At 40.2% G+C, this 15432-nt stretch overlaps 2 protein-coding genes across 4 annotated transcripts in view; both read left to right on the forward strand.

Annotated features, from left to right (window-relative positions):
• The first annotated feature begins 2667 nt into the window (after positions 1–2667).
• Positions 2668–15432, forward strand: part of LOC124268923 — a 31878-nt gene continuing 19113 nt past the window's right edge. For 2 of the 3 annotated variants that reach the window (XM_046703945.1, XM_046703944.1), the window contains exons 1-2: positions 2668–2849; positions 3010–3037. In XM_046703945.1, coding sequence (XP_046559901.1) covers positions 2700–2849; positions 3010–3037 — 178 coding nt within the window. In that variant the 5' untranslated portion in view covers positions 2668–2699. Of the gene's footprint in view, positions 2850–3009; positions 3038–3944; positions 4155–4295; positions 4415–4742; positions 5042–15432 lie in introns of those variants that run through there. The other variant, XM_046703943.1, reaches the window with a different exon arrangement.
• On the forward strand, positions 14229–15351 carry LOC124268924. The gene is made up of 3 exons (XM_046703946.1): positions 14229–14435; positions 14607–14725; positions 15053–15351. Exons 1-3 carry the CDS (start codon positions 14252–14254, stop codon positions 15185–15187), a joined length of 438 nt encoding a protein of 145 aa, XP_046559902.1. The 5' UTR covers positions 14229–14251; the 3' UTR covers positions 15188–15351.

A 15432-nucleotide genomic window follows, 5' to 3' on the forward strand; every position in this document is an offset into this window, starting at 1 on the left:
CTAGTTAGTACTGACTATTGTAACGGCAGGTGCACGTCTCGTGGCTAACACCTAGTTAGTACTGACTATTAACGGCAGGTGCATGTCTCGTGGCAAACACCTAGTTAGTACTGACTATTGTAACGGCAGGTGCACGTCTCGTGGCTAACACCTAGTTAGTACTGACTATCGTAAGGGCACGTTGATGAAGCAGTACAACCTGCTCTCGAACAACCCGCCAGATGCACTGAGATCCCGTATACTGATTGTGAGCCTGTTATGAGGCAATATTTTAATTACAGCTGGCAATCGAAATGGGATACAGAAACAACAAACAAGCTACGTGATATACAGCCGATCATGAGTGATAACAGTCTTTGATATCGATTGGCTTTAAATTAGTAATTGAGACAAGCTGGTTCTCGGCGCGAATAGCTTGAAATGTGCTGATGCAGCATAAAGCAATATTCATTCATTCATTCATTTACACAAAGGCTTGAAATATATAAGACAAATTTGATCTAACGTTATCATGAAATGTTAATTGATATGCCAAAACTCACCTTCAGATGTCACGAAGCATATGACAATGTCTTGTCAGTTCACCATGAAACATGTGTGGATACAACATTGATAAGACAATCATATTTTAATGTTTCTGTTTTAACAGCTTTTCACACTGGTTCATAGCCACAAGATTTGATCATTTTTCAAAGATATTGATCTTTATCACAAGATATAACTTTAGCCAAATTGTTAGTTTTTAACATTACTTGTATTTTTCCATCACAAGGGATAAGTATTTCATTGGCATAACAATGAAGGATCTTTTTAGTGTGAATTATCATTTAATCATTGCATTTTAAAAAGAAATGGAGTTATTAGATTTTTTATTAAAGTTGTGTAAATGGAAAAATGATTTATGATTAGTAGTTTGAATTAAGAACTGAGATTGTTGGTGGCTGTATCCTCGAAGGGGGTTAACGTATTGTAAAATTATTGTCCTCCTGAGAAGGTACGTAAGTCCCAAAACTTTCAAAGTAAATTCACACTTACTACTATTTTAACCGCAGTATATATGCCATTTTAAGTTATGGCTAGAAAGTAAAAAATTGCTAACACCTGAAGGGATGGTGTAAATCCAGCTGGGGTCCATGCGGGAAGAACGGTCCCGGGTTTTAAATTTCTCTTTGCTATAACCTAGTTGTTTTAATGCCCTTCGGTGACAGGTGTTTATAATTTACTTTTAATTATGATATATCTATAACTTGACTTAGTCACGATATGGCTGAAATATTGCCTACGTGACTGAAAAAAATCCTAACTCACTCACTCACTGTTCAATTACTCGTGACATATGACTAATATTTTATGCAGTCTTTGATATCGATTGGCTTTAAATTAGTAATTGAGACAAGCTGGTTCCCGGAGCGAATAGCTTGAAATTGGCTGATGCAGCATAAAGCAATATTCATGCATTCATTTACACAAAGGCTTGAAATATATAAGACAGATTTGATCTAACGATATCATGAAATGTTATTTGATATGGCAAAACTCACCTTCAGATGTCATACGAAGCATATGACAATGTCTTGTTAATCGCACAGAGCAATATTTCGAAGTAGATCCTTACACCGTTGTCAAGCTGAATGTGACTACAACAAGGTGATGAGAAGTATGTAGTGACAAGCAACAGATGAACACTACATGTAATTTGTACATAAAAGAGGTCCGGATCTATCTTATTCCAGTCTCTCTCTCTCTGTCTATCTCTCTCTCTCTCTCTCTCTCTCTCTCTCTCTCTCTCTCTCTCTCTCTCTCTCTGTGAGGATAAATGGGGGAAGATCTGCAAGGGTTAGGGAGTGGACGGAGTCACTGACTGCAAGTATGTGTGTGCGTGCATGTGCGTGCGTGTGTGTGTTTGTGTGGTGTTTTGTTATTGGGTAAGTGTGTGCTACTATGTTGTTGGAGGTGTGTCTGAATAAATATGATGTGTGGAAGTGTGGTTGGGGATATGTCTGTTTGAAGGGTGTAGCGGGTGTAAGTGTCTCTCTCTCTCTCTCTCTCTCTCTCTCTCTCTCTCTCTCTCTCTCTCTCTCTCTCTCTCTCATTGAGGAGGTGTCTGTAGGGGAAGGTGGGGGTAGTGTCAGTAGGGGGAGAGGGGTGGCAGGCTGGTGTGATGGCAGTTGAGCGATTGGGGTGGGTGGGGTGATCTTGAATGTGAAATAATGTAAGAAATTGCTCATATTAGGGGTTTTTAGTCAGTGTGGGATGCTTATTTGTGATCAGGCATAGACTGAGCTGGGACAAATGTGTAGCGCAAATCGTTACTGTTAACGTTTTGGTCGAGATACTGACACCGTTATCAAGATGTTAGTAGCTACACCGAAACGTGTTGTGCAAATCTATAGATATCATGTCATGAAGTGTTGAAGCATAACATACAGCAGTGAAACACCCCATGCTTCCCATATTACCCAACTATTTCCAAAAAATAAATATCGTATTTCCTAGTTTCATGGGCGTCTGATCATGTGATCCCATAGATATAGGATTTGTGTTCGTGCAATACGCAACTTAACACCCCTTTTCGTAAATGGACCTCCCTATTGCTATACCTCTATATATGGGAAGTTCAACTGTGATGAATCAGTAAGGCGTTGGCTCCACATTTACGTACAGCGATGGAACTTCCTACGCTGACCATTTTAGCAGTTATGCTTGTGTTGGGCCTTGCAAGATGCGAAGACTACTCTCGTTTCCTTGTCGACATCGTTGAACCAACAGGAGTCGCTGATGTGAAGACCACCATGGCCACTGTTAAAAGCATCTTGCAAGAAACAGCCGGTGTTGATTTCATCTTCAAGGTTAGATCCAATTTCATACAGTTGCTCAAAATGTATTGTGTGGATTCATGAGTATTCAAATAATGAATTGGCTGATACATTATCAAATGAAGTATAACGGAAAAAACAATGATTAAGAGGTACACTGTGTAAATTGATGTGCATTTGTGTCTTTTTGCAGGTATTTGGTGAACCAAGGGTATTAGCAAGTAAGTATGCACTAGACAGTCTACCTTATAATTGCTTCTGTTGATTTGTTGCGGGGTCCCATCCATAGTTGCAGCAGAGTTCCTTTTGGATATAAGAGGGTGATAATGACTGTTACCACATAGAGTGTTTTATAGATCCTGAAACACATTTCGAATTCATTGATTGTCACACAGGCAAACAATGGTAAATATTGAATGAATATATGAGTGACATAGTAGGTTCAGATAACCCAAAGGGCAGAAAACCTCGCATGAGCTAGACAATGCACCTAGTTAGCAATCAGCATTTAGTTTCTTTCAGTTGACACACTTAGTGTTCATGCTCTGTCATTTTTGGTTTTCTTTTTTTAATTTGTTTAACGCTACAAATATTGTTCATAACAGGAAAAGAAATTTAAATAGATTACATTTTTTGAATATGTCTGCAGGTAATTGGTGTAATAAAATGATCTTGGCTTGCTACACTAAGGTCGACCACTTACATGTAGGTTGACAGTCCTATGGCCAGGAAAGTACATATTTTGAATCGCCGTATATACAGGAAACTTGGGATATCGGACAACCGCATATGATTCAATAGGTGCTTTTTCTGTCCGTACTAAAGGTCAGTATACGGCTGCATTGTCCAAAGTACAATATTTTATCAATACCTTTTGAAAGCTGTTTATATTGACGTTCATGGTTGTATCAACACAACGATTTGTGGACACTTGCAAATTATTCTTTGTGAAATTACACAAATGCGTAGTAAATGAAGTAATTGGTTCCTGTTGGAGAGATACAAAAGAAAGTTCATGATCCCATAGTTTCTCTTTTTGCTATTGAAGGCTGACCCAAGACTTACCATATTATAGTTACATGACTAGGGATCTCTCTAACGCATGACCTCTCTTTAACTACTTTCCAGTTCTGCATATACCCAGCCTGTGCGATATGCGTCCTGTCGAAGATAAGTTGTTGGTGGCTAATCTGGTCTTCACTGTGAAATCTCTTTTCCTGGTTGAAAAACTTGCAGCTGATCTGGGGGTGAACAGAACCCTTATTGCAAGTGCCCCGCCTCCAGCGAACCTCACTGGAGACCACATTTACTTCTGGGATGTAATTTACAGAATGGAAGGTAAAACCTATTTTGAGTTTCGCCATATAAGTTCTAAAGGAATAATGATGTCAAGATGTATGCGAAAACAACACTTCACTCCCTAAAGTAATTATACAACCAATATTACATTATGTCATCGTATGTACTTGTGCATATCAGATCTAACCAGTGAAGAATACAAAGAGGAAATACGAGACAGTCTGGAGGAAAGCTTCAAGTACAGACTAGACAACCACCACAGTCTCATGTACAGAGTTCTCGGAGGGCTTCCTATTCAGGTATATTGTGGACTCGATAAATGTCTGTTTTTTGCTCGTCTGGATCGTTCCTTACGGTCCTGGTCCAAGCTCAGTTATTTACGAACAGGAACATGATATAAACAGAAGATAATCAAAAGCAACACTCATGGGTTTATTCTGCAGTTAATTATCTTCGATATATTGAAAACATCTTATGTGTCCAGTATTTAATTAGTGTCATTTCAATGAACGCATTAATAATGACATAATGATTTGTGTCCACACTGACGCAAACATATTTAAACCATCTGATCGTGTTTATAAAATGAACGAAAACTCAACATGGTTGGTTTTTTTATGTCTGTAGATGATGTGTTTTGTACCAATGGAACCAGAGGAAGCTGAACTGGTTGTCTGGCACTTCAACCGCCGGAAGCTGATTTTCACAGGAAAGGTGGTGCTGGTTCAGAACCTAGACGTTTATCTTAAAGGCTGTCAGTAATAATCAGTACTTTAATCTATAAAGAAGTCAATATCAGAAAGTTTTAGTTTGGCCTTGAATAAAACTTATATCAACTGAATGGTTGAACGACTCCAGCTATCATTGTATGTGTTGCAGTTGTGAATAAAGACAGAAAGGTACCCCTTGAGTATAAATTTTGTCAACATCTTTGTTGTTTTCATTCGTGTGCTAAATATTTATACATACGGATTCAAGTCAACAGGTCATGTACATTCCATCATGCATGAATGCCGCATGAGATGACAACCTGTAAATAAGCGAATCTTGACCACACAATCAAGTGACTGATAATGTGAGCTTTCCAAATACTTGCGGATCCCTTGAGGACATGGATGTGTCCGAAATTCATCCATTCATGTCGCTCACCAAAATTGTGTGGGGTAGATCCAAAATTAATCCTCCCAAAAGGTAGGTTATTCCAAAATATTGAACTGTGCAATTGTATAAAACTAATTACTAATTTCAATGACTTACAGTTTTGGTCAGGATTTTACACCCTCAGCATTCTGTGTGTTGGAAACAGTTAAATCCGTTGTGGTGGGACTTCCCTTGAACGTTGCTGTTATATTTTTATCTCTATATATTCCGAGTGTGGCGTAAAACTAAACTCACTCACTCTATTACCAACTGAAGAAACCCTGTATTGTTATGGTGATTTAAATGGCCATAACCTACTCTGTGGTGATACTACTACAAACACTGAGGGTAAATTGCTGGAATCCTTCATCACCAAGATGAACTTTTTACAAACCTGAACGTTTTATTGATGTTCCTGTCTTCTACAATTCCTCACATATTAATAGCATGGTTCAACGATGACTGCAAACAAGCCAGGAAGTTGAGGAAAAAGGCTGACCATTATTTTCGTCGCCAACCTTTGGTCCTCAATTTAAAATTTAAGATGTCAAATGCTGAAACACTGCGAACATGTAAACAAAGTAGACGTCAGTCTTGACATAATTATGTAGTTCACGTACGCCGATGTCTAAGTTGTGGAATATGATCCAGACAATATACGTTAAGGACTCCAAATCGAGCATTCACCATCTTAAAGATAGGGACCAATAATTAACTTATAAAGCAGATATTGCAATCAAACTTGTTGAAACTTTGGCGAAACATTCATACTCTTCTAATTTTGTCACCCCATTCCAAAAATATTAAAAAAACAGACAGAGATGGGAAATATCAATTTCATTTTAGACACAGGGGAACATTTCAAATATTCACAATTCATGAGCTCCATACTGGTCTTGGACTAGCTCCCGTTAATATACATTATCAACCCTTGAAGCACTTACGAAAATCCTGTTTAGAGATCCTTTTAAACATTTTTGAAGACATTTAGACGTCGGGAAAATTTCCCCTCTTCATGTCGTGGTGCAAAACTGTCCCAGTACCTAAATCTGAACTTCACCAATACTGGTACTTCAAATAATCAACTCAATCCATCACCACGGCCTAAGGCTTTGCCTTAGAAGCCTTCAAAACCTCACCAATTCATCGTTTATATGTAGCGGATGATGAGCCATTGCTAAAACAACGCAGTTTTAATTCTTCTTTACAGTATATTTCTAAAATACGTTCTATTAAGTCCAACCCTGCATATGACTGTGTTTTAATCCTCTTACAACCCTACAAGGCACCCGTGAAGAGCCACTTCTATCGTGGTGGGTGCTGGGTAACACTAAGAGCTCTTTAAACCCCCCCCTATTTGGTTCACCAACCTGTTTGCCGTGGGTTGCGCCCCTGTGTCGGTGGAGGACGGGAGCCTGGTGGTTGAGGGCACTGGGAGCCTGGAACCGTGTTCCTTTTTGCCCAACACACCACTTGGCCCCTTACTTCACCTACACGGGTGGTAGAACTGGCTGGTCACGCCATGCCCTGAGCAAGGAAATGTTCATGTTGACATTATTTTGCTTACATTGTATGTTGACACTGAATATTGTGCTTATTCTATTGTCAGTATAATAATTGCCTAGAGTCCTATGCCAGAAGGCGGTGGCTCATGGGCCACTCTGGTGAAATTGACCCCTGAATTCTCTGTTTCTTGAGAAATGTGTCAAGGGCCGAACCAGCCTGGCACATGTTCTTTTGGATATCATAGCTATTCATGTCTTTATTTACTGGAGTATGACATCTCTATAGCCCGGGTGTTACAGCCTGGCTCGCGCTGTAACGTCTTTGAGTGAGTGAGTGAGTGAGAGAGTGAGTGAGTATGGCTTTACGCAATATTCCAGCGATATCAAGGCAGGGGACACCAGAAATGGGCTTCACATATAGTAGTCTACACATGGGGTTAGGGGACCAGGTCCCCCCAAAGGGCTGAATTTAAAATTTGAGCCCTTGAGAAGTCCATAATCCCATAGCCCCATTGCGTATACTACTACTGAGGTGCATGCAAATTTGATGAAAATCGGTCAAATAGTTTCTGAAATATTGACTTTTAAGTGAGCATAGGGTCGGTCGGGAAAAAGCAAAATGTCCAACTTTAAGTCTTAATTAATCTAATGAAGTCATCGAGAGTGTTCCAAATGCCGTTTTGCTATAGCGTTATAAGAATCTCATTTTCGCTAGGGCTTCCCATTTTTTCAGCAACCATTTTTTTTCGACCCGACACCAAGGTTGCTCGAACTTCCAATTAGACATATGGAGTTGCTACAGTATACAGGATACACTCCGACAACAACAACTATGGGAAAACAAATCGCAGCAGCTTAACAAAAAATGGGCATTCGGTGCAGCAAATCGATCACACACCACCTCCTACTGGAAAACACACACGACAACAACCTCGTGTCCGATATCTCGACGGTAGACGATCTCGCCGGAAATCTCGGGGAAACCCACCTCCAACCACTCTCCGGTCTTCCAGCCTTTGTCGACGACCTCTTCGTGTTTGGCTATCTATCTCGCAAATACATCGTGCAGCACAAGGGAAGCGTCCAGTGTACAACGGGAGAACACGGCCACGCGAAAAAAATCGTCGGACTACTCCACTTGATACTATGCACCACCTACAAAGAGAGTGAACCGAAGCAACCAAAATGTATGCGACACTTCTCCACATGTGCAAAAGACGAGTGCAGGAGCTATTGCCAGCACGATTCAAAAGATCCAAAGCACACCATCCTGGACAACACCCACTCTGTCGGCAACCATGTTAGAACGTGGGTAGAGACAACAAAGTCCGGCAAAACGATGCGCACCAAGCTGTACAACAAGTCGTTTGCAACTTCGAAGCTGGAGAAATCCGAGAACCGATTGGCGGCCATCTTGCTGACTACGTGGATTGTCCAAACGAGCATCTCAGCAAAACCTTTCTCCACCCAGACGTACAACAACGAGGTTGCACTCACATAGAAGTGTCCCTGTACTCCTGCCAAGACACCGACATGTCCACCAACAGAGCAGAAAACGTTTTGCAAGATGTGTTGGAACGGGTTTTGCCAGCAGGTGACGGTCTATTCGTAGTACAACCAGCAGTAGCGCAGTGGTTTCGTCCCGCAGAAAAGATAGACCGCTGTTTGGTCCTAGCCGACTGTTCACAGCATACGATCTTCATCGCGTGGTATGCACATTCGAAAATGGGTCACGTGTCCGGAGTACACATTCGTCCAACCAACACAGATTCCTGGGAAAAAAACATCGACTGGGCCATAGGAGACTTCAGTTTTCGAAGGGTTCCAATATTCCGCGTGGACATCCTATCGGTAGAAGGAGATACGGTGGAACAGGCCCACTCTGATGCTATGCCAAAGGCAAAGACACCAAGACGGTGCTAGCTGCCAGCAAGAAGCCAACAGCTCTACATCAATCCGGCATGGATCCAGACATATTTCTCCTGACAACTCCAAACATCGAATGGCAATGGACACAGAAAAAATGACAAAAGCTGGGCAGAGAAAGATCCGACCAACCTTTCCAAGAAATGCCGAACATAGATGCCTATCGCAAAATTTCTACTCTGTCTACACAAACACGAGGAAGGAAATAGCTGGAGATACTGGAGTCTGAGAAGGCAGAAAATTGGCAACGAAGAGCCGAAAAGTCACTACAAAAGGTGATACCGATCCGGGAAGAACGAGCAGAACTACGCAAAAAGGAGATCGAAGCTCTGCAAGGCAGTTTCGCAGAAGTCACAGCATACATCCAAAAACGAAGACAATCCCAACTGCTTGTGGAAAATGCTCTCCGCAATATGGATACAAACAAAGTAGGGTCAATAGCCAGCCGATACGGCATTCTCAGCTTCCGAACCACCAACCATTTCACACGCATCGTCCTCCAATCGCGAACTGGCGAAATGAGCACTGTTTGGACTACGGCGGGGCTAGAAAGAGTACTACGACAACACGACTCCTACTTCGAGAGAACGAAGACAGACTGTTTCGAGTGACAAATGTATTGGTTGGTAGAAAAGGATTTCTCTCGAGACGAAGTGTACGAACACACCTTGCAAATTGAGATCGAATCCCCCGAAAGATCGTTCTTCGACAAAACCGGCAAAGACATTCGTTGGAAGAAAATACAGGTAGTGGCATCTCCTATGGGAAAGGAGTATCTTGACGAGCACAGGAAGATAGAGGAAATAGAGAACATGTCGGAATATGAAGAATATCGAGAACTACAAAAGGCTACGAAATCCATCGCCCAGGTATCGCCACCAAAAACGCCTGCCATCCAGAAATGTGTAGACTTTCCAGAAGGGATCTATGCCATCCACAGGTTTGCAAAACAGATGTATCGTGGGACCGAGCGAATTATCTGACAGACAGAGTCTATAGCTTGATTAACGGTTACAGGCCGGGAGAGCCACATTTCCGAAACAGATAGCCTTACTTGATGTGGCTCTCTCGGCAATAGTTACGGTTGCATGAACATGAAATGTGGCTCTCCCGGCTATGCTGTCAAACTGGCTTAGTGATTCAAACACGTTACCGTATTTAACAAAACAAGACATGTTTTCTCATAATTATATTTAGATCACAACAGGTTTTGTTTCTATTATTAGCACAATATAATATACTAATAGGTATATTACATATAATAATAATATCATATATTGATAATATATATGAATCTGTAAAACAAACCGGATGTATTTGTAAACCCCTTTCATTATACTCAATCCTGGATCATATCAAAATCTGAATCAATCCTGAAAGACCAGTTTTTACAATCGTGGACCAGTGAAATGAATAATTCATCTAAAGGACAATATTATAAAAAAATTATAAACTCACCTTCACTCGACAAATACTTACTGCTATCTGAAAATAAATTGCCAATAGAAAGTAGGAGATGGACGAATCTCGCAAGAAAAGAAGAGTATGTAACCCTTGTTACTCGCAGTTAACTGGGGATGAATTCCATTATATCTGTAGATGTTCACATTTTAGCCAACAACGCAACCACTCACCTAGAATATAGCTCTTGTTCCTTCCCTAATCTCTCTACATATAAAAAAATTGATGTCAAGTACTAAAATTTCAACAATCAAACACCTATCTAAATTTATCAAATGTATATGTTCTAGTTTTCAGTAATCATTGCGTATATTCCCTGTTACCTTCTTGCATACTTTGTATATTCTGCATTCTATTTTATGCACTCATGTACCAGCGGAGGTGGTTCCATTTTGAGTAATAAACTCTGAGTGAAGAAGCTAAACACCGCGCTTGTGAGTAGGAAAGATTACCAGTTTCTTGTGAAAACAATATTATACAATGTGGTTTAGAATCATAAATAGGGACAATCTTTTACCGGTATTGCTTAACACCACGCTTGTGAGTAAGAAAGATTATTCGTTTCTTGTGAAAACAATATTATACATGGGAACACTCTTTTACCGGTTACGGTAATCCATGAATTAATTAATCTATTGGAAATGTGGCCTTCCCGGCAATAGTCATTTTTGAAATGTGGCTTTCCCGGCCTGTCACCTGATTAACTCTTCATTGGCTCCAAATATTTAAAAGCAAATGGCCGAAAGAACTGATACAATAAATTACCATTTTGAAAAAGAATCTACCCTACTGTCATGAAATATTGTGGAAAATGTGCAATATTTTGAAATGGCTGAAATGAATAAAATAATCGGCTGATGGCAAGTAATCTTTTTGATCTCTGTTCGTGGCCATGAGGCAATTAAGGTATATGCAATAAATAAGAAGTTGTCGCCCATAATGTCGTACGCTTCGTTATTTACTCACCAACAATGCCGATCCAACGATATAGTTTACATAAATCATTTTATTATATCAAGTAATATATCTTTTTGTGCAAAAGGAAATTTACGACATTGTATATCACAAGTTGTCACATTTATATTCGGTGTTGTCAGTCAGTTCAATCATGTTGGTTAATATACAGCTCAGTGTGTGCAAATCTGTTGTAGAAGGTGAACTGTTTGTTTCTAAATGTACAGTGTTTTTTAGGGGAACCGTATCGATAAAATGAATGAGTGAGTGAGCGAGTTTAGGTTTGCGCCGCTTTTAGCAATATCACAGCAATATTATGGCAATATCACGGCGGGGGACACCAGAAATGGGCTTCACACATTGTACCCATATGGGTAATCGAACCAGGGTCTTTGGTGTGATGGGCGAACGCTTTAACCACTAGGCTACCCCAGGACCCCGCGATAAAATGAAGCAATAGTGACCACATATACTGTTACTGATGGTGTGGGTGGTGGTGATATAGTTTCAGGACGACTTGGACCAGAAGTAGGGCCTATTTGCGCTCTGCACTTTAAGTATAAGTGAGTGAGTGAATTTAGTTTTACGCAACTATATAGCGGCGGTCTGTAAATAAACGAGTCTGGACAACCCAGTGATCAACAGCATGAGCATCGATCTGGGATACGATGATATGTGTCAACCAAGTCAGCGAGAATAGCATCACGATCTTGTTAGTTGCCTCACGTTAAGGTGAGCACAATAGTTGGCTTGTTTTCCATGTATTTGTGAATCATTTTTGAGACGTTTGTAGGCACAGAAGCTGTCATGTTGAATGCCTCGTGAACGCCCTTCACTGATCCACAACTATCGTGCATGTTTTTGAAGAGCATGCATATGTTTAAGTTCTTTTGACCAGTCTGGTCCAAACTCGATTATTTACAGACCGCCACCATATAGCTGGAATATTGCTGAGTGCGGCGTAAAACTAAACACACTAACTCTTTTGACCAATATGGTTTAGTGTGGGGATTGAATCAAGAGGCTGGTAGGGTAGCATCACTTGCATTGCTGATACTCTCAACGATATGATATTTCGCATTAACATGAGAAGGGCTGTCTGTACTGGTGGTTACTTCAAGGTTGAGAGGGGCGGTGGGGTAGCCTAGTGGTTAAAGCGTTGGCTCGTCACGCCGAAGAACCGGGTTCGATTCCCCACATGGGCACAATGTGTTAAGCCCATTTCTGGTGTCCCCCGCCGTGATATTGCTGGAATATTGCTAAAAGTGGCGTAAAACTAAACTGAGTCAGTCAGTCATGGTTGAGTTTTCTAGAGGCAGTGGTTTCATACTCTCTGAAGATATTATCGTCACAGTTTTTCCAAGAAACTAGAGGTGTTATGGGTGTGATGTCAGTTGAACTATGACGAAGATTCAGAAACACAGAGAGTGGCAGATGGTCCGACACACAGTTGAAGTCGTCGTCTGGCTGTATGGTGAAGTCTGTGATGTAACACTCATGTTCCTTGGATACTAAATTGTGATCAGGCATAGACTGAGCTGGGACAAATGTGTAGCGCAAATCCTTACTGTTAACGTTTTGGTCGAGATACTGACACCGTTATCAAGCATCACATAGAGAAGTGATACATACCACGCTTGTCATATTACCCATCTATTTCCAAATAATAAATATCGTATTTCCTAGTTTCATGGGCGTCAGATCATGCGATTCAATAGATATAGGATTTGTGTTCGTGCAATACGCAACTAAACACCCCTTTCGTAAATGGACCTCCCTATTGCTATACCTCTATATATGGGAAGTTCAACTGTGATGAATCAGTAAGGCGTTGGCTCCACATTAACGTACAGCGATGGAACGTCCTACGCTGACCATTTTAGCAGTTATGCTTGTGTTTGGCCTTGCATGATGCGAAGACTACTCTCGTTTCCTTGTCGACATCGTTGAACCAACAGGAGTCGCTGATGTGAAGACCACCATGGCCACTGTTAAAAGCATCTTGCAAGAAACAGCCGGTGTTGATTTCATCTTCAAAGTTAGATCCAATTTCATACAGTTGCTCAAAATGTATTGTGTGGATTCATGAGTATTCAAATAATGAATTGGCTGATACATTATCAAATGAAGTATAACGGAAAAAACAATGATTAAGAGGTACACTGTGTAAATTGATGTGCATTTGTGTCTTTTTGCAGGTGTTTGGTGAACCAAGAGTATTAGCAAGTAAGTATGCACTAGACAGTCTACCTTATAATTGCTTCTGTCGATTTGTCGCGGGGTCCCATCCATAGTTGCAGCAGAGTTCCTTTAGGATATAAGAGGCTGATAATGACTGTTACCACATAGAGAGTTTTATAGATCCTGAAACACATTTCGAAGTCATTGATTCAATATTGTCACACAGGCAAACAATGGTAAATATTGAATGAATATATGAGTGACATAGTAGGTTCAGAAAACCTCGCATGAGCTAGACAATGCACCTAGTTAGCAATCAGCATTTAGTTTCTTTCAGTTGACACACTTAGTGTTCGTGCTCTGTCTTTTTTTTTTTTTTTTTAATTTGTTTAACGCCGCAAATATTGTTCATAACAGGAAAAGAAATTTAAAATAGATTACATTTTTTGAATATGTCTGCAGGGATTTGGTGTAATAAAATGATCTTGGCTTGCTACACTAAGGTCGACCACTTACATGTAGGTTGACAGTCCTATGGCCAGGAAAGTACATATTTTGAATTGCCGAATATACAGGAAAGTTGGGATATCGGACAACCGCATATGATTCAATAGGTGCTTTTTCTGTCTGTACTGAAGGTCAGTATACGGCTGCATTGTCCAAAGTACAATATTTTATCAATACCTTTGAAAACTGTTTATATTGACGTTCATGGTTGTGTCAACACAACAATTTGTGGACACGTGCAAATTATTCTTTGTGAAATTACACAAATGCGTAGTAAATGAAGTAATTGGTTCCTGTTGGAGAGATGCAAAAGAAAGTTCATGATCCCTTATTAGTTTCTCTTTTTGCTATTGAAGTCTGACCCAAGACTTACCATATTATAGTTACATGACTAGGGATCTCTCTTACGCATGATCTCTCTATAACTACTTTCCAGTTCTGCATATACCCAGCCTGTGCGATATGCGTTCTGTCGAAGATAAGTTGTTGGCGGCTAATCTGGTCTTCACTGTGAAATCTCTTTTCCTGGGTGAAAAACTTGCAGCTGATCTGGGGGTGAACAAAACCCTTATTGCAAGTGCCCCGCCTCCAGCGAACCTAACTGGAGACCACATTTACTTATGGGATATAATTTACAGAATGGAAGGTAAAACCTATTTTGAGTTTCGCCATATAAGTTTGCGATGTTCCGATTCATAGACAAAATCGTGTTCTAAAGGAATAATGATGTCATGATGTATGCGAAAACAACACTTCACTCTCTAAAGTAATTATACAACCAATATTACTTGTCATCGTATGTACTTGTGCATATCAGATCTAACCAGTGAAGAATACAAAGAGGAAATACGAAACAATCTGGAGGAAGGCTTCAAGTACAGACTAGACAACCACCACAGTCTCATGTACAGAGTTCTCGGAGGGCTTCCTATTCAGGTATATTGTGGACTCGATAAATGTCTGTTTTTTGCTCGTCTGAACCGTTGCTTAAGATCCTGGTCCAAGCTCAGTTATTTACGAACAGGAACATGATATAAACAGAAGATAATCAAAAGCAACACTCATGGGTTTATTCTGCAGTTAATTATCTTCGATATATTGAAAACATCTTATGTGTCCAGTATTTAATTAGTGTCATTTTAATGAATGCATTAATAATGACACAATGACTTTTGTCCACACTGACGCAAACATATTTAAACCATCTGATCGTGTCTATAAAATGAACGAAAACTCACTATGGTTGGTTTTTTATGTCTGTAGCTGATGTGTTTTGTACCAATGGAACCAGAGGAAGCTGAACTGGTTGTCTGGCACTTCAACCGCCGGAAGCTGATTTTCACAGGAAAGGTGGTGCTGGTTCAGAACCTAGACGTCTATCTTAAAGGCTGTCAGTAATAATCTGTACTTTTATCTATAAAGAAGTCAATATCAGAAAGTTTTAGTTTGGCATTGAATAAAACTTATATCAATTGAATGGTTGAACGACTCCAGCTATCATTGTATGTGTTGCAGTTGTGAATAAAGACAGAAAGGTACCCCTTGAGTATAAATTTTGTCAACATCTTTGTCGCTTTCGTTGGTGTGCTTAATATTTATACATACGGATTCAAGTCAACAGGTGATCTACATTCCATCATGCA

The sequence above is a fragment of the Haliotis rubra genome, unplaced genomic scaffold (genome assembly GCF_003918875.1).
Source record: "Haliotis rubra isolate DU_JTF1 unplaced genomic scaffold, ASM391887v1 Scf1403, whole genome shotgun sequence".
NCBI classification, from domain to species: domain Eukaryota; kingdom Metazoa; phylum Mollusca; class Gastropoda; order Lepetellida; family Haliotidae; genus Haliotis; species Haliotis rubra.